The sequence below is a fragment of the Patagioenas fasciata genome, chromosome 4 (assembly GCF_037038585.1).
Source record: "Patagioenas fasciata isolate bPatFas1 chromosome 4, bPatFas1.hap1, whole genome shotgun sequence".
NCBI lineage: Eukaryota > Metazoa > Chordata > Aves > Columbiformes > Columbidae > Patagioenas > Patagioenas fasciata.
In genome coordinates, this window is record NC_092523.1 from 9,719,309 (window position 1) to 9,740,926 (window position 21,618).

At 48.3% G+C, this 21,618-nt stretch overlaps 1 protein-coding gene across 1 annotated transcript in view; it reads left to right on the forward strand.

Moving 5' to 3' along the window:
- The first annotated feature begins 873 nt into the window (after positions 1 to 873).
- Positions 874 to 21,618, forward strand: part of NAT8L (N-acetyltransferase 8 like) — a 32,322-nt gene continuing 11,577 nt past the window's right edge. The window contains exons 1-2 of the mRNA XM_065837944.2: positions 874 to 1,439; positions 2,822 to 2,986. Coding sequence (XP_065694016.1) covers positions 1,106 to 1,439; positions 2,822 to 2,986 — 499 coding nt within the window. The 5' untranslated portion in view covers positions 874 to 1,105. The remainder of the gene's footprint in view (positions 1,440 to 2,821; positions 2,987 to 21,618) is intronic.

The following is a 21,618-nucleotide window of genomic DNA, read 5'->3' on the forward strand; positions in this document are numbered from 1 at the left end:
CCGGCTGCCGGCTCAGCATCCCCCCGCCTCCACCCCGTCCCTGCACCGGCCGTGCACGGCGCATGCCTCGGGCAAATGCCGGCCGGTTCCAACCGGGAGAGGCCGAAGCTTTTCGGGTCCTGCGAGGAGGAAGAGCCCCTCCTCCTGCCTGCGCACCCCCTGCCATTTACCCCCGCCGCCTCTTCTCTCCGCCCCGCGGAGCGGCGCAGAGGCGGCGGGGTCGGCGTGCGACCGGGAGGAAAAGTTACCGGCCGGGGGGGCTGATGTACGGGCAAAGGGATTTATTTAGGGCTCGGGCGGCGCTGGGGACATCGCGGCCGCACACACCCCCAACCACTGCAAAGTGTTCCCGCGCAAGGTGGCTGCGGCCGGGCCGCCGTTCCGCGGAGCGCCGCGCTAGGGTGCGCAGGGCTGCGCCGCCGCGGTGAATGACTCACCGCGGAGCGCCCACGCCGCAGCCCGCCGGGACGCGGTGCGGTACGAGCCACGCAGGGTGTCCCCGTCCCCCCCCGCCGCCCCGCAGCCTTCCGCGCAGGGATGATTCCGCGCAGAGCTCCACGCACCCGCAGCGACTGTTCCAGAAAGCTGCCGAGCGTATGGTACTTTCACTGTAAATGAATAAATAACAGTACGCCCACCATACACTGGTGTATGCGGGCAGCGAGGTGCGCACCCCCAAGAAGAGGCCGGGGCGCCGCCGCCCCGCGCACAGACGCGCCGTAGTAATTTGCAAGGGGCGGTGCACAGCTGAGGGGGGGAAGAAAGGTGTCCCGCCCCCCCCCCGATCACATGGCGACCCCGCGCAGCCAATGCGGGGGGCGCTAGGACCCCGGGGACCCGCGCCCCTCCTCGCCCCCACCCCCCGCCCTATAAATGCCTCTCCAAAATGCAGCGGAGCTCCTTTCTCCCGTCCCGACCGGCCGCGCAGCTCTGCGCTCCGCGCAGCCGCCGCCGCTGCTCGGCGGGTCTCCGTCCCTGCTCCGCGCCCCGCTCCTTCCCCCTCCCCTTTTCTTTTTTTTTTTTTTTTTTTTAAAGATTTTAGTTTTTGATTTCCCACCCCCCTCTCCCGTTTTTCTCCTCCGCCCCCTCCCCGCGGCCGGTTTGCATGCATTGTCTGTCTCCCAAGATGGTTTGTGAGACCAAGATTGTGGCGGAAGATCATGAATCAATCCCGGGATCCAAAAAAGACACGATCATTGTTTCTTCCTCCCAAATGTGGCCCTCTTTGGCGGGCTCCCCTTCCTCCCCCCCGCCTCCCCTCAGCCCCCCAAAAGAAGACCCCCGCCGCGACAATGTCTATATCCGTGAATTCCACCCCTCCGAGCAGGAGGTGGTGCGCCGCATATTTTACGAGGGTATCATGGAGCGGATCCCCAACACGGCGTTCAGGGGGCTGAAGCAGCAGCCCCTCACTCAGCTGCTCTACGGGCTGCTGGCGGGTGAGTATCTGCTCCCTTTTGGGGGTGGGGGTCGCGGGTTTTTTCTTCCTCCCCCTCCCTCCCCCAACCCTGGGTCTCCACAAGATGGTCGGAGAGGCGGGAGGAGCCGCGGACCCGCTGCGGTGGGAGCGCCGCAGCATCGTGCGGGGCGGCCGCGGAGCCGCAGCGCTGCGGCGGGGGGCGGGCGGGGGGAGCCTGGAACCCCTGGGGGATGCGCGACCCTGCGCGGGTTGTAAAGGTGGGGGGGGAGGCGAGGGGGAATCGCCGCGTAGGTTGCACGGGGGTGAGGGTAGGGTCGTCCTTGTAGTTATTTCGGGCCTGAGCGGCGCGGGGCGGGGAGCGGTGAAGAGGAGCGGTGCGCGCACTGCACCGCGCGCTGCACCGCCCCCGCGCAGCCCGGTGCGGGGGGGCCGCCGCGTGCCGGCGTTGCCTGGAGACGGTCGGGCCCGCCACCGGAGCCCCCCCTGTCCCCTGGCGTGGGGAGGGGGCAACCTCTGCAGCAGGGCCGAGCCGGGGGGCGGCTCATCTCCCAGAGCTGCATGGCCACAATAGCGCCTGCAAGGTGCTCCCCCCCGCCTCCCGTGCAATTGACAATGTGCCTCTCCCGTGCGAATAATTGCACGGAAGTGGGAGTCACGTTGTTACTAGTGTGTGTCCCCCCACCCCAAGCAAGCCTTGGGCTGGTTTCTCATGCCCTTGATGGTTGCAGGCAGGTTGCACCCCCATGTGCTAACCATGGGGGAGGAAAGCGCCCTGTGCTGGAGGGGGACGCCCCATCAGACAGTTGGGGGGCTCAGCCGGCAGCTCTAGGGGGCTGGGAACATGCTGGCGGGAGCTGCCATCTCGGGGGTATCCGCGGAAGCCTCCCAGGTCTTCAGCAGCACCCCGGCATCGAGGTGGGCAGGGTGTCTTCTCCGGGAGTCGGTGCTTCCCACGATGGCAATGGTGATGCCGCAGTGGAGAACACATGGCTGCGGAGCGGCGTGCCCGCAGCCTGCCTGTTCCGCCCCGCGTGGGTTTTGGGTTCACTGGGGAAAGCAAAGCGGGGGCCTGGGGTGTCCCCAGCGTCCCCACCAGCCTCTCTCCTGGGTGGAGGGGGGGTTTGGTGGGACCTGCCTGCATGGCAGCGTTGTCCCCACCAACTCTCTCCGGGCACCCCATAACTTCTCGGGGTTTCTCTGAGTGTGATACGCAATCACTTAACATGATAATCTCAAGAGAGTCAATTCTGTGTGTGCTGCAAATGTGTATTTTCTCTGTGCCTGTTTGGGTTTTTTTGTTGTTTTTTTGTTTTGTTTTTAATAATGAGTTTGTATTCCGAAATCAACACTAAATTCTCTTTTCTGACAGGTATCGTTTATTTCTCTTCCTTATCTCCATAGTAATATGCTTTGTTGTGACCAAGTCCTTCCTGCTGACCTGCTGTTTGCCCATCTTTCTGATGGGCATGAGGTACTACTTCAGTAGAAAAGTTATCCTCCACTATCTCGATTGCGCGCTGCATACGGACATGTCCGATATTGAGCAATATTACATGAAACCGCCAGGTGAGTATGAATTCCCCGGAGGGAGCCTTTCCCCAGCCCTGCTCGGGGAACATGGCTGCTCTGTGCTGCTGGCGCCTTTTCCTCCTGTCAGCAGCACTGAGCAAGCTCGAAAGTTGCCAGAATGCAGCTCTTTGGTCGCACCAGGCTCAAAGCCATCTTTGTTTTTTCTTTGAGCCTTGGTTTTGGTGTGTGTGTGTTGGGCTTTTTTGTTTTCTTTTTATTTATTTTTCTTTTTCATAAAATGTTTGGTCATCCGGGGCAGCTCCCATCCTCCTCCTGAACACGGCATTCCTGGGTCCCACAGCAGGCTGGGGACCGGGATGTGGGTGCTTGGGGACACTGAGGCTGAAGGATGCGGGTTGTTTACTGCTTATTAGATCCACCCCGGCCCTTACTGCTTGAGCTCTATATTTGTGCTGCTTGCCCTTGGTATTAGTTCTGAGGGCAGGAAGAGGGGCAGATGAAAGGCATTTTATCCCAAATACATAGAGGAACCTGTTTTAGTTATTGCACCCATTTCCCTGTATTACTTAAGAAGAACATTCTTTAATGCCAGTGTTTTGGAAAAGGCACAGATCAGGTATGTAAAGGGATGCAGCCTGGATTTGATGTAGTATCCATTTGTTACATATATAGATGTGGTAAAAAACATAGTATCTAATGCTAATATTTGCTTGTTAAGATGTAAAAGATCTCTTATGGGATTTTTTTTTTATTAAAAAAAGAGCCGCTTTAGCGCTTGTCAGGTGCTATATTTCCCTTTCTGTAAGCATACATCCATGTTGAGGGCTGGAGCAAGGGGATGTCTGGGCAGTCACTTGGGTTTGAGGTTTGCTTTTGATGGTTGTGTAGCACTAGTGATGAGCTGGGAGAGTGAAAGTGATGCCAGTAACCTATCTTAGTTATTTCCATCTTGCCAGGGTACCTATTCTGTTGTTTTTCCATGTGACCATATTTTCGCTGTATCATTGCTGTTCCCTGGGTATGACAGATCTACTCCTGGGCACTTTTAGAGGACTCATAGGAAGCACCATAGCCACAAACTTTGCTTCACTTCTACTGTGCAATATTACATTTTGCTAAAATGATACTCCTCCTGTAATAATCATCCCCACATACCTTAGATGTGCTTGCTTTAGATTTCATTTCCCATCGTGGTGCATATCTTGTACAGATCTTGTCCCATTTTATTATACACATGGGTCGTGTTTCATTTACAGTGCTTGTTTTTGTAAAAATTACAAGTCCTGGGTGACTTGTATTTTAAAAGCTCAATCTTCATTAAAGGTGGCGTCACAAAAATAAAAAAGAGGTTTTAGCAAAACATTTTGGGACCTCTACAGCAAGGTTCAACAATGTATTATGCTGGAGAAGGTAGCTGGGCACTCCAGGAGAAAAAGAGCAAGTAATACGGAGTTAATAGGTGTTTAAACTGCGTCGCTCATTAATACTTGGGACTTGTCTGGTCACAATTCAGGGCATGGATCAAAGTTACTGTATTTATAACATTAGAATATACAGAAAGTAAAGGAAAGGCACTCAAATGAAGACTAAGGAATGCCTTTGGTTTGTTTAGGTCAGTAATGTTATCCAGTTCAGCTGTGTTGCCAACATGTCTTTGAAACCTTAGCATTGCTTTTATTTGGTACCTAAAAGGGCTGATTTCAATTGTAGAGTAAGTGTGTGGGCTTTAATTTTTGACAGAATTTAATCATGTGTAATTAGGCTTCTGCAGTGCCATAAAAAGTAGATTTATGGGATTGTTGGTGCTTGTTAAAGGTTCTTGATGGTAGTTGTGCCATGCAAGTTGAAGTTGTAATTGGGTAAAAACCAAAGAAGCTTTGGGGACTGGGGAGGAGAAGGGCGTCCGTGGGTTGGGACTGCCATGACCAGGGATGTCTGTCCATGTACCTTGAAGCTGCATGGTGCTATTTGGTGTGGCTGTGCACAAGGCATGAATCCAGTGTTTTGCTCCTGTTTCCCCCAAAAATACAGTTGTTGGGTTTCTTCCCTGTAAGACAGCGGTATAAATACAGTTGCCTTGGAAAAGCCCAGAGCCTTGTAAGCTTTGGAAGCTGTCTGTTGGAACGTAAGGAGAAATGCAGTGATGTGCCGCGTTGGTGCTGCCCATCCCACCCAGAGGACAGAAAAGTGACAGTAAAACAACTTCCAGCCCCAAGCTTGTCTTTTGTTCAGCTAGTTTACAAATTAGCACAGAGGCGGAGACAATCACAGAGGGAATGAGAAGGGCTTGTTCTCCTGCGTGTTGCTCCAGTGAGTTCTTAATGAGAGCTTTCTGAGTGATGTGTTAGGGAAGAAATGGTCACAGAGACAGGGGCCAGAGAGGCTGGAGGTGGTCAGAGCTCAACGAGACAAGTTAGAACCACCAACGTGGTGTAACTGGATATGGGCCTGGCTTTAGTTGGCAGTACAACCAGCAGCTTCTTGTTCCTTCTTTGGAGAATCTGTGTTGACCTGCTTGAATATATATATATTTTTTTTTTTCTAGCACAGAAAATAGGGCAAGGGAGCATTTCTGTGGTGGGTTTATGCATTCTTGTTTCTTAGGGTGACTGGTAGAACTGGGATGTGATCTTAAAGTCTCAGATCATTATGTTGGTCATGGCTTTGCCGAGGTTTCGCTCTTGACATCTGTGAGACCCAGTCATGAAAACCTGCTGTTTGCAGTGGGCTCCTTGTGGTACCCAGGGCTGGGGCACCACTGTACAGAGCATCCACAGCAAGTAGCACCTGGTAAGGCAGGCATCTACAGTGAGGGAGTTTTTTAACTATTAAAATGGGTCATTCATGGTGGCTTTGTGAAAGCATCTGCAAAGATTGTGGGTTGGATTTAAAACCAAACCAAAAGGACCCGGCTTGTCATAAGCACCCAGCTTAATGATGAGTGTTGAACAATCCTGTGAGTTACACCATATTACAGTTTTCCTTCTGCAGTTTTTCTGAGCCGCTTGCCTCTGAGTTAGTTATTATTTTAAATTTCCTCTGCTGAGTTTTGTACAAACTGAAAAATATGTCCTGACAGTGATTCTGCAGAGATAAATTAGCCGAAGTTTAATTGTTTTCTCTTGCCCTTCTACACTTATGTCAAGGATCTGGCAGAACACTTGGGCCAGCGCTTAGCTTTGAGCTCATCCGCAGTGGGGTGACATGAAATTGCTGTTGACTGGAAGGGAATTGTTTGTATTGAGTCCTGTGCTGGGGTCTTAAAACAGAAGGTTGAATGATTCAAACACCTTCCTGAGCTCCTTGTAAACTTGCGTTTTACATTTTAAAATAGCACTTACTGGAATTTTCTTTTTTTTTTTTTAATAGGCTATGAAAAAAGTCAGTGGGATGGTAGAAAAGAATCTGGATAATGGGCTTAACTGCCAACCAGAGTAACTTAGGCTCTAGTAAACAACAAAAAAAAGAGGAATTAGTTTTAAATAGAGCCCTGCCTCTTGCATTTCTGTACAGAAATAAGAGAAGCACAGCTGGAGCTTCTTTTGTAGTCTGATTTTGATGACTAATCAATTTTACAGTGTCTCTTCAAGCTTCTGTCCCAGTCGGTTGTGTTGCAGTGGTTGATGTGTTAGAGAGATTCTTGGTGAGGTTGAGGTTTCAGCTGGAAAGCTGCTGGAAACCAGGACTCCAGTGCAAAAACTGCTGCTCTCCAAAGGGAGCAGAGCTGGGGCTTTGGTTGATGAGCTGGCATGTCTTTTTGTGGTGGTTTAAAGCGTTGTCTCCTGCTGCTGGTGACCTGGCAGGCTCTGCTGAGGAGTGTGTGTGTTGTGATGGTGCAAAGACCTGGGGTTGGGAGCTGGCCTTTGCCGGTGGCTTTGGGAACTGGTGGCGAGTTGGGTGGCTGCATTGCAATGCCCAGTGCTGCAGGGCAGGATGGACAGACAGCTCGGATGAGCAACCTGGAGAGCTGTGGCTGCAGGACCTGGTGGAGTCTTGAGAGCACCTGCCTTGTGTAATGCAGCAGATGAAGCCGAAGTGGTTGCTGCAGGAGGTGTCAGGTCACATTAAACACGCCACACTGAGAGCTGCGGTTTTCAGCAGTGGCTGCATGGCTGCGGCTCTTGAGCTTTGGGCAGGCGGGAGGGCGTGTGCACCTCTGCTCTCCTGGCCCTGTCCAGGGGTGAGCAGAACCTCCCCTTTGTCCCCTGATCTGTGAGGGTGCACACAAAGAGCCTGCACTAATATCCTGACCTCCCTGGTGGCATCGGTGGGAGGACGGGGACTGTGTCCCAAGGAAGAGGGGCTGCAGGGGGTTGGCTTATTGGGGTTCAATTCCTGCCATTCTTGGGTGGCATGTTCCTCAGCTGAGCCCAAAGGCGGGTTACCCTGCCCTTCTTGGCGGAGGTTTTGGGACAACATCCTCTTGCCAGTTGGGGTAGGACCAGAGTTGGGTTGTGAGGAGGTAAGATCCTGTTTGGTGCTTGTTCCTTTTGACGTGTTTCTCACCTTTGGTGGGATGTTTGTCTGGGTAACAAACAAGTATTTTACTTGTGTTCTTGAATCGGGCCCTTTTGTGGTGGGTTTGATGCCAGAGGGACAGTGCTGACACCAGAGTTGAACCCAGGCGTTTGCAGGGAGATGAGCAACTGGATGGGACTTGTGTGGTTCCTGCTAACCCTGCTGAGCCCCGGGGTGCTGGTGGGGTCAACAGCAGTGAGTTTTGGGTGCTGGGCTGGTGTGGGGACTGCAGGGAAAACACAGGGGCTGCCTTGGGAGGAGATGCTCAGCCTGGGGGCTGTAGTTGCTCTCCCTTTACAAACCCCACCACAGAGCCCCCTGGCAGAGGGGTGACCATGAAGCCCAGTTCATCCACATTCTGGGTAATACTCAAGCTGTCAGATAAGCAGAAGCTCCGCTGCCGGCTGATAACATTGTTTGGAAAGAATAGAGCTGCTCTTGCTTTGCAAAGAAAGGGCTTGGTTACCTGGCGCCGGGAGAGGGCTCAGGGCTGCAGCTTCCCAGTGGAGGAATGTGTTTTTGGAGAGTGCTGCCCGGGAGGCAGCTGGAATCTAAAGCATCCCTATCTTCTGCATTTCTTGCTGGCTGATGCAGCGCCCTGACCTCACCTATCTGTCAAACCCCGAGGTAGCTGTGGTGTGTCGGGATTTCCACGCATGCCTCCCCTCAAGGCACAGGGCCTTGGGGAGTCCGGCATGGGGCTGGGAGCTGGAACACCCTGGGGAGAGACCGTGTCCTTATCACCATTTTGGCATTTCCCAGCTTCTCTCCCCACCTCTGCTGGGAGCTGAGGTCAGGTCTGGTACTCCCGAGAGCATTTCATGTGCAGGCATCTCTCTGCAATTCAATGAGGGTGCTGCTGATCTCCATATCAGAGAGATCCTGCAAGATTAGGATTAGAGACCTTAGATCTATTTAGTAGTATTATGTCTGAAAGCACAGAGTGTTTCAAAAAGATGGACCCAGTTTCACAATGGCATCATGTTACAATTACACAAAAATTTACGAACAGTTTAATGATTACAGAGTTTTAGTAACCTTTTTATAAATGCTCTATGTTCCCTCCATCTGCTGTACAGACAATACCGAGACAATAGTTGAATTCATCCCAAATGCTTCTCACTTGGATCCATCTTTTTGAAAGACCCTATATTTTGAAGGCTGGCCTCCTGCAAGGGGGATGGTCGGGGATGATGCTACTTTGCAATTTCCAGCATCACTTTTGGGTTTGTACAACTTAGCAGCACCGGAGCTGCCTGATTTGGCATTTCTTATCTCCAGTGTTTTGGGAAGCAATAGGAAAAATAACTCAAGTTTCCGAGTGTTGGAGATATGCTTTGTCCAGCATTAGTAATGGACTGGAATATTTATTCATTTATTATTTGAATCATGCAAAATGTGTTTAAAGTTAGGTTGCCTCTCCCAAAACCCACCTCTCCTGATGCATCTTGCACTTCATCACTCGTGGCTGCCTTGTTTTGCTGCAGAGGACCTTTAGCTTTTGTATCTGGAGACATTCCCATCCTGCAAGTGCTTAGCACTGCCTCACAAAATCTGTATTATTCAGGGTTTTTTCCCCACATTTAGGGGGATCAGGTAGTGCAGAGTCCAAAGCGGTGCTGGCAGCCAAGGGCTGGCTCATGGGGAGAGCTGCGGTTGCCTGATGAGCCTGTAGATTTGGGTGTTCAGGGCTGTGTCACACACACAAATGGGACAAACACATTCATGGTCAAGCTGCTGCAGCCTTCCCCCATTCCATTTATTTATTGCTGGAGTAGGAACATATGCATAAACCCATTCCTCAGCGTGCACATCTGTAGGACAAAAATAGCTTTCCCTTCACATCCATGAGCTTTGGCGTGGTCCCATGTCAAATTTAGATGAAAATAGATTTTCTAGTAAATTTTGCAGTGTGATATAACCTATTCTTTTTCCTCTACACATTCAAAAATTCTCTCTAAAGGTAATCCCTAATTGACACGACTGTCAGTTAATGCAGTGGTATTTGTTGTAGCCATGACTGGGTGGATATCATGCTTCCAAACACGAGCTCTGCCTGCAGGTATTTAAAAACCCCGGTACTTGTAAGTGCTGTTCGTTAATCTCCAACACAAGAAGTAATAAGTTGTGTAAATTGAACTTCAGTTGTTTTTTAGGCTCAGTTTACTTCTCAAGACCATACAAGCCATGCTGGGACTTAAGAACATGAAGAGGGCAGGAACATCAGGCATTCTGGGTTTTCTGAGTAGTTTTTTTTTAATGTTTTGTGTCATTTTGGATGTTTTCTGGCGTGGTTGTGTGTGATTTCTCACAACTGTCTTAGTGAATATACCTAAAAAGGACTACAGAATTTTCTCCACAAACTTAAATGCAAAGTAAGTACTCTTATAAAGGGTTTTCAGTGGCAGCTCTTCCTTCTCTTGCTTTTCTAGGAATGGTCAAGATGTAAATCAACTACCCAAAAGTCTGTTTCAGGTTAAGGTCTTCGTAATAGCTGAAATTTAGGTTCCGTGTTGAGTATCTAAATCATGGCAAGAGTTCTAAAAGTACAAAGCTTTGAGCGCCTCTTGATGCTGAATTTTGGATGCAGGAACATGAACTGAAAAAAATCTTATTCCCAAGTACATTATTATATTATATTTAACCTCTTAGGGTTATTGAGGAGTCTCTGTGATCAGGTTGGTTCCTCCCAGCGTGTGTGACTGGGGCACCAATACTGTAGAAATTACCGCTCAGTATTGCTTTCTATCTTAAGTCCTGTAAATTTGTTGAAAAAGCGGTTTTTTAATGTAAAAGCGCTTTTATTTTGGTAATGCAGCGCTGCGGATCTGTTACAAATAATGGCGTGTTTGATGCTACTGCCTCCCAGATTAAAGCAAAGAGAGACTTCGCAGAGTGTTTTGCCGGCATCTGGTTGTGCGAGGAGCTGAGGGACGTACGGGTCTTTGTTGTTGCTTTCTGCATCAGCGAAACGGGGAGCTTCAAAGGGTATTTATTTTCATTTTATTTCTTTTCCTCCTGTAGGAAGCTGAGGAATTGGGACAAATGTGTAAATTGTTTTGAACTGACAAAACTGCATTTTTAAGTAAGCCACTTGCCTAGATTTATCCTCGATCGCTGGTAATTGCTATACAGGCTGCTCCCACTCTTTCTTGCCAATGTGCTTGAATCCAGACTCTGAAACTGGCATCAGAGATACAAGTTTATTTGCCTTTTACAGTTGCGGCTCCTGGTCTCTGCGCTAATGCTGTTAATTGAAACAGGGGGTGATGGACCAGCTGTCCAGCCCTGAGGGGCTCCTCAGCGCATCTCACATGCAACACCCATTTCAGCAGCTTTCAGATAATATCCACATTTGGGAACCAATAGTGATTCCTTGGTTTTATTTTATTTTTCCGTTTTTTCCCCTCTTCCTTGCACTGACACAGCAGTTCCATGTCCTGCTTTTCCAGTCATGTGTCAAATTGCAATATTTGCTTTTTTTTCCTCTCCTTTGAATTCTGCTTGACCCTCTTGTCCATCCCTGTGTTGAATTCTCTGGTGGCTTTGCCTGGCCTCGTTCTTGCTCCATTCGTTGTCTGGTGTCTCCCAAGAACGGTGGTCTCACATCCAGCATCCCACTTTGTATCTCTCTGATTTTCCCCTCCGCCCATCACGCTTTCAAATTTATGTCCCTTTGCTTAGTTTCGTTCTGCAAGTGCTTCTCTTTCTTGATCTGTTGTTCAGATATTTTGCATGGTGTGAGCACAAGTATTTATTTCTGTTGGTAGAATACTCAGAATAACAAAGATGGAAAATAAATAGAAGTCAGCAGCACAAGAATATTGTGTCTGCTAAGCTGAAAACAGAGTGCGTCAGCGCACAAACCCACGTGTCGGTGGTGCTGAGGAGAGAACATTTTGCCTAAAGGCAAATAAGCTGCCAACAACAGAATTTCTTACACCTTCTTCTGAGCATCTGACCCACATCACTCCCAGATATATCTGGTTGTGGCCTACTGATCGTCTTTTCCACTATGATTTTTCCTATAAAACCCATTCTTCCCGTTTTAATAGGATGTATAAAATCATTATTGCAGTCAGAATACAGAAAAAAAAAAAATCCCCATTTGATTTGCTGAGATCAGGGATTTTTGTTCTTTTTTTGGAGGTGCCAAATCTGTTCATCCTCCTTGGAACAGTCAGAAACACTATGTAACACTTCTAGTGAGAATCCAGGGAAGACCTAAATCTGTAGTCTTTCAATTTAAAATAATGTTAAATAGTAGAAATGCAAAGAGAAGCTTTTGAAAATAGCCTGGTTTGAAGCACCTGCCATTTGTAAGCAATTTTAGATGATGATTAGAGACAGCGATAAACACATGGGAGATACATGCTGTCTATTTAACAGCAGTGTCTTGGTTAAGTCCTTGTTATTGGAATTACATCGTTAGCGCTGGAATTCATTAAAAAAAGGGGGAAAGCGAGCTGGGGGGAAGTTGCTGTACAAAAGGGATACTAATGAGAGATTTTTTTATTTTTAAATCCAAACTGTTTAAAAGGGCTATTTGTAAAACACCTTTTCAAGCTCTTGCTGCCTGTAAAGTCAATTAGATTCACTTAATGGCTAATATACGTCCAGTGTGATTTCAGACCCTGCAAATGTTCAGAGGATAACATCAAGCCGTGCCTCTCGGGCAGCAATTTTCATTTGGGAATAAGCCGTCATCAGGTTTTATGGGGCTTTTTTTGAGCCTTGAGTAGTCTGAAAAGCATCAAAGCATCTGTGAGGATTCTCAAGAAGTGGGAGCGCTTTTCACGGATAACTCAAACAGCTAAAGAGGATTTTGGTGAAATTCTAAAGAAAAAAAGCCCACTTTCACTGGGTCTGAACTCTGTGAGTTTGGCTTAAAGATTCAGTGGCACATTTGCTTTAGCTTAATCGTGGGCTTAAATCCCTTGTCTCTGGTTGGGAGTTTGGAGTATACTTGGGGACATCCTTCAGTAGAGGTCCAGGTCCTCTTTTGATCTTCACAGGAGACCTGTGACATGAATGGGAAATGCGGTGATGGAGTAAACCTTGAGTTGGCTGTGTGTGTGCTCTCAGCTGCCTGCAGGATGAGTTTATGATGTTTTAGGGAAAACTGGTGCATTGGAAGGAGGAGTTGGTACAGCTGTGAACCTGCTCTTAGTTACATTAAATTCTGCTGTTTCTTAGCATCAGGTGGAGGGCTCAGTGTTATTTAGTGTTGCCTGTGTACTTGGGAAAATCCACTTGATCCTCAAAGTACTGCATTTCCACCCAGGTGTGTGTGGGTTTGCACGTGTCCTGGCTGCTGTAGGTGCTGCTCGCGTTTATAAATCAATCCTCTTTCTGTGGGCACTCGGTGAATGAGTGTGCCCGTGGCTGATGGTACGCGGTGTAAGTTGCTCCGGACAGTGGGAGATGTGGCCTGTTACCTGCTCACTCCATTGATTTAGTTTGCAAATCTCTTGCAAATCCCTGGCTCTCATAACCGGTGTCAAGTCTGTGGCTCGAAGGAACCCCACTCATGTGAGTGTAGGATGCAAGATGTTGATACATGGGCATCGCAGGAGGTGTGGGAATAACTGGGTTAGGCTTTTGTAGGGGCTCTTTGGCCTGACTGGTCTGGCATAGTAGGCTGAACATGTGGCAAAGGTTTGGGTTTTGTTTTTCTTTTTTAATTTTAGAGATTTACACATGTAATTTTCATTTTCTATTAACGCACCATCCACAAAATGTCCATTGTCTGTGCCCAGCCTGGCAGATGTTCATGCTTTTATGGATGTAAAATTTTCTTACACTACCGTATTAAATAGATGTGCTAGTTTCAGCCTGGAGCAGTGGAGTTCAGTAGAATTACGCACAAGACACATTAGCCTCGATGTATGAGAAGAGAGATATAGAAACACATTGTTTGTAGCAACACCGAGGTATGTTTCTGTACCGTGTCAGTGCTGTGGCTTTACACAGAGCATTGCCACTGGTTTGCTGCGGGTTAAAAACTGGAGTGATGTGTGGTGATGGAGGCTTGCACTGCTTGGGGGGGTCTTGGTGGCATCTACAGCATGGTGGGTGGAAGGAGACAATACTGAGGCTTTGTAGAGAGGGCTTTCTCAGGGAGGCTCAGCATCTCCTGCAGCCAGACTTTACAAGCACAGCAGGATGGGAGTGCAGCGGTAACCCTGTCTGCCATTTCTACCTGACCACTGGAGTCACCACCCACCATGTCAGTCAGCTGAGGGTTGAGTTGGAGGTGTGGGAAGGTGCAAACGCCAGCCTGCAGCTGTCAGTGGGTCAGGTTCAGCCCCATGACAGCATGGTGAAATGCCTCAGGGTGGTGGGATCAGCAGCTCTTTCCCTGCTCTTCTAGAAGAAGATGGGCTGTTTCGGTCATTGAGTCATCGAGTCGTTGCTGGAGGAAGACCTCCAGTGCTTGAAGCATGATGGTGTCAAAGGCATGTAGGGAATGCTTGGAAGGTTTGCTTCCAGAGACGTTGCTAGTTATTTATTCATTTTTTTTATATGGATCAGGAGTTGCATTTTTTACAAACAGAAGCATTGGTCCTCTCTTCTTGAGCTCTTCCAGTCCATTGCAATGGATTTGGGGGGCTCATTGCAGCATGGCACATGGTGACAATTCATTTTCTCTGATATGATGGGGTGAATTGGTCCCAGCTGAGTATAACTGGTGTCCTTGTTGGATTCCTGAGCTCTGGGAAGGGTGTGTGGCGCTATTTCAAGCTGCTGTGCTAGAAATAAGAAATATTTATTGCTTGCAATAGGCTCAAGGATATCAAGCCGTGTACTGACTGACTTCAGCCCGTGGTTTGTGCCAGATCTGTGTCCTGAACCATTTATTTTTTTTCCAGTATTTTCCTCTGCATTGAGTAATGAATTCTTCGCTGTGGTGTCAGATAAAACATAACTCCTTATGACTTGCTGTTTCATTCCTGTGGATTATTAATACAATGAAAAGTTAGAGGTCGGGGAGGTTTGATTCATTGTGTTAGCAACAAGGTAGGATTCTTGTGAAACTCAAGTCATCTGCAGAAAGAAAGGTGTTGAGTGCAGCACAGTGGTATTTATCGTTAGTTTTAGGAGAGTATTGTGGGAGTTTCTCTTTGCTGTGCAGCACTTGGTGAAATGCAGTCCCTGCCCATCAGTTCCTGGTACGGCCCTGGCAGGAAAGCGGAGGAGCTGCCCTGGAGTCCGAGACTTTTCTGGTCAGTGTTTCTGCACGTGAATATTGCAACTGCTGCTCGTCGCTGTTGCTCATCGGCTGCTGTGGTAGCGAGCTCCGAATTCAGAGGCTTCTGAGGGCAGCAGGAATGTGCTAAGGGGGAGAAGAAAAAACACGTTCAGAACCACTGCAACACACTGTACAGCACTTTTTGGCCAAATGTATTCATCCTTTACTTGATTTACAATTTAATGTTATGCTGTTGCCCTTTCTGTCTCTTCTCTGTCTTACAGACGTAGATTTGGGTGTGTTTGCAGAACCAGCCAGCATCTGCCCCAGCACTTGGGGAGCCCCAGTACATTAGAATTATATCTTGCCAACTTTATTTCTCACTAAAAGTAGTTGTGCAGGCTTTTGCTGTGGCCATTTGCAGAAGAGGGGCTCTCCTGGAGCATGACTCACCTGAAAGGTGATTGACCTTGGTTAGAGCAGCGTAAAACTCATTGAAAGTCCTTGTAGAGCTCAGAATTGCATTTATTATTTAACCTTAAGTAAATGCAACGTTAGTTTCTCTTTGCTGTAGAGCATTTTGTGCAATACCAGTGTAGATACAGGCACTTCTACTGAACTAAAGGGAGTCTTGGCTATATTTAGACCAGATGAGTGATGGTGGATGGTGAAAATAAGACTGGTTCTATCCATTTTCCCTGTATGATTTATGGCTAGGCCAATTGCTAAGCTAAAACAAAGTCATTTGATGATTATTGCTCAGTGCCTTTTTAGAGTAATGCATATGAAGTAAAAGTCAGCCAGCAAATAGTGAATTTTAGAACCTCCAATAACTGTAGATTTTCCAGTTTTTTCAGTATTTGGAAGTGGAAAGTGCTGTCATGTAAGTTCAGTACCTTTCTGTAAGCAATAAAACCATATAGTGAAAGATTGATGTAGAAGATGGAGATGGACCCTTAACAATGCCCTTTAAGGAGCTGGCTTAAAACACAACCAGCAAGACGTTTTATCTTGTAAACTAATTTAACTAAAAAGCAGCTAATCATCATGTCAGTCTTTCGAGCATTTCATGTAAAGATGCAGACTACCAAAACTGGCAAAAGGGTTTGATTTCTTTTTTTCTTTAAGCTTCTAACTAAAAACCAGTCTAAATTCTGAAGTGCTGATTTACTTAAGGTCTGACTCCGCAGTTGATGGGTTTAGTGCGGATTTTGGTTGCACAGGGAACATCTACTCTGAAAGCAGTTAAGTACTTTTTTCTGGCTTTGTCCGTTTGTGCAGACCAGTCTGTTCTGCTGAGCCAGCTCCGCTGAGCTGGGACTCCCCATCCAGTTCACTCTGAGGACAATGCTGGGCCAGAACCACATATTCCAGTTTTTATCCGCTCCTTTAAGCTATTTAATTCTTCACTCATTGATAACAATTGCCCGTGTGCAAAAAAACGCGCAGACAATGCCTGTTTTCTCAAACTGTGCTTTCTTTTGATGACCCAGCAGGTAGACCCCAGTCACTACATTGGTGGTTTTGTCTCTCCTTTCTCTGTAGTGTGTCCATTTCAACAGTGGAGAGCAGAGTGATGAACCCGGCTAAACATGCCCTGATAACTAGGGTACTTCTAATCCTCTGTAACTGCTTCTGCAGCTTTTTCTTGAAAAATTGTGATGCGTTGGCTTTATTACATTTTACATTTATATTTTGAAGGTGGACTGTAGCCAGCAAATAGAACCAGATATAAGATTTTGAAGTCCTACTGTTGCACTTTGTAATATAGCACCCTGTGAAATGTGCTGGAAGGGCTGTCTTTACCCTGTCTGGATTTCTAGCTGTCTCATCAAATGCCTGTTCCTGCGATGTGCTGAGTACTTCCCTGGGCTTTGCTGAGCTCCCCTGCTGCTGTCATGTGTGGTGGCACTCTGGGCCCCACAAGACTATGAGGGTGGTGAGACGCTGGAACAGCTGCCCAGAGAAGCTGTGGATGCGCCATCCCTGAAGTGCTCAAGACCAGGCTGGATGGGGCTTGGAGCAACCTGGGCTAGTGGAAAGTGTCCCTGCCCGTGGCAGCGGGGTTGGAACTGGATGATCTTTAAGGTCCCTTCCAACCCAAACCATTCTGTGATTCTATGTCTGAACACTATTTGAAAAATTAACCCATGAAATGCTGATGTGGCATATGGCCAACGATACCTTGCATTGATTCAGGCTTTCACGCTTGGTCCTCCTGAAGCTTTAGAGGAGTAAGGTGCATGGGCAGGAGCTGTCACATAGGTGTTTTGGAGGAACAGGGTGAGGTATAAAGCAAAGGTTTTAAGAAGGTCAGAAATGCTTGCTGGGTTACATCCCCAGCAGTGACAGCAGGAGATGCTGGCTGGGAGCCGACCTGTCTACTTTCTGAAGTCTGTTTTCTGCAGAATGTTTTTCTCTTCAACAGTCAAAATATTAGAGTTAAGGTAAACTAGCTGTTAACGTCTTAGTGGTTTCCCAAAGCCCCTGGCACCACAAAATGGAATACCTGTGATAAAGTAGCTGAGTGCTCTTGGGTGTGTACAAACTCCATCAGGAAGCACGGAGCAGGCACTGATGAAAGTCGGTTCTCATCCTATTATTCTAAATTGCAACCCCACCACCCTTTCCATCACCAGGTGAAGGTAAAAGCTGTGCTGCGGCAAAACCTCCCAGTGGGACCAGCACCTGTGCAGCTTGTTCTGCTCCAGGTTTATCAGCAGTGGCACATTATGGCATATTCCAGTCTGAATCCAAGTATGCTTTTGGGTTTGCGCAGATGTTTAGGCAAGCTCTTGCCTGCAGTACAAAACCCCAGCACCCCCCATGTCTCATTTTAAGTTCAGGTTCATCAGCTGCAGAGGCCACATCCAAATTCCCATCTCCTGAGGTGGTTTGAGACCTGTTGCTGTTGACGATCATGGTTGTGGTGTTTCTGGTAGCAACCGTGCTATGGCTGTGTTGCAGGTCAGATGCTGGATGTCCTGGATGCCACTGTCACCCCACTGATCCCCTGCTGATTGCAGCTCTGGAGGCTTTGCCCGAGATGGCTCCAAGTAGCTTCAACTTTCAGTAGCAACAGCAACAAAGCTGAAAGGTAGCAAGGATGTAAAAAAGGTAGATGGAGAACTGGCTGAGCTGGTGGCTTGGGACCAAATCATCCATCTCTTTTCACGCTGTGTAGGTGATCTCATTGCTGGCTGCCCAGATGCCCCATGAATCAAGGGGTGTCACGCACCCTTGGCATATAGATGCACTGCCCTGTGCTCTTCCAGGAGGGGATTATTTATAATGGGGCGATGAATCCTGTGGTGGTAGGTTATGTGGAGTAATTTATGAGAAGGAAGGGGTCTCACAGCATTTCTAATTTCATGCATGAATAATTCTCATGTGTCCCTTACATCTTTTGCTCCCCTATGCCTGGGCTTTATCTGATGTAGAGGGATGCGCACAGGTGTCAGAGTCAGGGCCTCTCAAATCTCATGTGGTTTCCATGGCCATAAACCACTCTGAAATGCCATTATTTTGTCAGAGCCCTCCAGGAATGCCTTTCAACTGAAGTCAAGTGTAGAGTTATTAACATGAGCTGTTGAAACTGTTATGCAGCCCTGCTTGAAGCTGAGGGGGAACTACAGGTTGTTTCAGAAAGATGGAGTCAATTTCAAAGATTTCAAATTGGGTCCATCTTATTGAAACATCCTGTAGAAAGGTGGAAGGGAGAGAAACTCAAGACACAGGGAAGCTGGAGATAAGGAGCAATAATGTGCTTCATAAACACATGAATATAGAAACAAATACCTCGCTTACCCAGGTAGCTGAGCAGCTGCAGTCTCCAGCAGCTTGCCTGCCCTTGGTCAGTCCCTGCACCCCAACTGCCCGTGTCTGTGACCGGGCAACAGCCGATGTGCCATGTCTGTGCCCCAAACTCCTCCCGCCAGCAGCATTCACATCCCGGCAGCCGTGCTTTCCCAGAAAAGCCTCCTTTCTCCCTTGACGTTGATGTAACTTGGCTGGTCTGCCCTGCGTTTCGCCAAGGATGGAGGGGAAGGAGGAGGGAGGATCGCCTCAAGTGCTGTGTTTCTCTGCTGCCTCTGCATATCCCAGACAGGATAAAAGGGCAGGGATTTAAATGGCATCAGCAACACACGATCGTGGCACAACCAGCTTTGGGCTGGAGATTCTGTCCACTTGCTGCCACATACTCGCTTAAAGCAACGTGTATAAATAGCACTGGCAGGAGAGGCAAGACACTGAACTTGGGGACTTTTTACTTTGTCATCTATAAATAAGTAATAATTGCACAGCATTGTGGCCAGTGCAGGACACCCCCCTGGTTTGCTCTGTACCACCTTGCTCAGACCACCTCTGCTTGGCTGAAAGGGTTGCTGCTCTGGCCAAAACCACACAAAAAGATGGCACCGGGAGGCTGAACAAGTGACTCCAAGGGCAAATATTTAAAGTTTCATGATGTGACAGCATGTTGGATTTCCTCTGTCCTGGTATTTCCGTGCAGTGGTGCTGCACTGGGCTGTGCTGTGGTACATCAGTGGTCACAGGGAGGAGTTTTGGGGGCATTCGGACCTCTGGGATTAGTGAACCAGTCACTTTTGGCAAGCTTTTATGTACATGTATTAAGAGCGAGGGACACAGGCAATTGCAAGTCCTGTCCTATGGGAAGAACAGGGATGAGTTTTTTTTTCTCTAGGTAGGTGTGTTTGTTGTGTTTTTTGGTGTATGTTGTGGTTTTTTGTTTGCTTCTTTTTGTTTATTTTCCTTTTGCCCCTTCCTAGTAGCCTGAGGGGAAAATCTAGGATAGAGAGGGTGGTTTGCCCTTTTGCATGATGCTGCTCCTGCCAGCAAAGCCCTGAAGACACGCATGAGCCTGTGAGCAGCCTCCCTCCCCTCCCAGAGCTCACACTTGCACATCACATCTCTCACAGGGATGCATTGTCCCAATTTTTAATTTTTGGGGGCCTGGCCAGAGTTTCCCATGATGTCAGCTTCCTTTTCTCACGGTGGCCAGTCCTTGGATGCCTTCCTGGCTCTGCTGCGAGCACACAGAGGAGCTGGCGTTTGCCTGGCAGGTTCCCAGCAGTGGTGGCTGTTGAGCAGCTCCCTTGGTCCTCTCATCTGACTGATGCAACCTGAGTGTGACCTCAGGATGTTTTAGGGCAGCAGAGCTGTGCTTGCTCCTGTAGAAATATTAGAATTTACCATGAAACAGTGGATTTTAAGAGGTGGTGGACAGAGCTTTGCTTTGTTAGAGCAGTGTGTGCTCTTAAATTCTGTTTTTTGGGGTAGCGGTCCTCGATCGCTAAGGGACTTAAGCTGTGGGAACCTGCTATATTCAATCACATAAGACTCATGTTGATGGAGAAGGCTGATGTCTCATTTTCCCCCTCTCTTCTAGCAGTACGCTCTGCTAGTACTTTTGGCTCCAATCTTTCCACCCATCCACCCACTGGCCTTTTATTCACCGAAGAGTGTAGAAGACTTTGCAGCAAAAATAAATGAATTTATTTTCACCCACCATCCTCGTCAGCTGTATGGGGGAGAGCTGTGCAGCTCACGGCGGCGGAGGAGAGCGGGAGAGGAGCCTTGCAGGGATCCCATGGCATGTCCTTGGGCAGGAGCAGGGGGTGCTCTGGGTGGAGGATGAGCAGCCAGGTGATGCCACCACTCTGGGGAAGCCCTCAGGGCCTGGGACCTGCAGCCATGTGTAGAGCCTGGGGACAGCCCACACTGTGGGAAAGGGGTGGGCAGATTCCAGCACTCTCTGTTGGTCCTCAAAAACTGAGAATCATCTTAAATTTTGAGCAGAAAGACAGCGCCATCGCCTGCGCTTTCAGGCCCTGGGTGCCTTCAGCTGAGAAACCACATCCAACCCTGCTGGGTTATTCTCCCCACCAGTTTGTTGCTGTTGCTTTTAGTAATTTCATTACTACCATGGCGCTTTCTGTGTCCAGTAAGCAAAATATATCTTAAGTGATGGTCCTATAGGAGGAGGAGGCTTGGCAGTGGTGAAGTCTGGGTTCATAGACAGCTCTGTGGTTTGAGTTAGTTGCTGATAAGTTGGTCTAGTTGGTTGCCCAGAGTATGGAAAGATGTTGCTGAGAGACAGACAAACACACAGAGGAGGACAGAAAGATAATGTAGAACTGCTGGCCTTTTGCCATGTCATGTATTTCAGATAACTTCAAGGAGGCAAGAGATATGGAACCCTGGCTTTGCTTTATCTTACAGTGCATCCTGTAGATCTTTTTTGTCCCACCATATCTCTCCTCAGCGTTCCTGCTCACAAGCAAAGTGACCTTCCTCATGTACAACTTGCACCAGTACATGCACATCCAATCCAGTTTTATCCTGTGACTCATGGTCTTAAGTGCAGCAGGATCCTTGTGGCTTGATAAGGCATGGAGATACCTTGGGTGGGTCTTTCCAGGGAAAGGCGTTACCCTCTGGAGGTCAAACTTTGTGTCTTGAAACCTGTCCCCTGCTGACCTGGGCTCCCAAGCTGACTGCTGTCAGGATGCTGGAGGAACCATTCTAAATTCACCAGACCTGTGAAGCATGAACAACCCAAAGTCATCTTCCTTGGTACACACATCACAGCCATTTTCTGCTTTTTTTCACAGATGTTTGCATCTGAAGTTTTTGGTTTTAGTGATAGAATGGTTTGGGTTGGAAGGGACCTTAAAGATCATCTAGTCCAACTCCCCGGCCATGAGCAGGGACACCTTTCAATAGACCAGGTTGCTCAGAGCGCCATTCAACCTGACCTTGAACACTTCCAGGGATGGGGCATCCACAGCTTCTCTGGGCAGCTGTTCCAGTGCCTCATCATAAAAAAATTTCTTCCTTTATTACAGCTTTTGCCTGTGAGTTCCTGGAGTCCAGACTCTGTGTGGTGAGGCAGCAGGCTGGGGAGCAGAGGGAGCACAGCAGGGTGGTGGTGGGC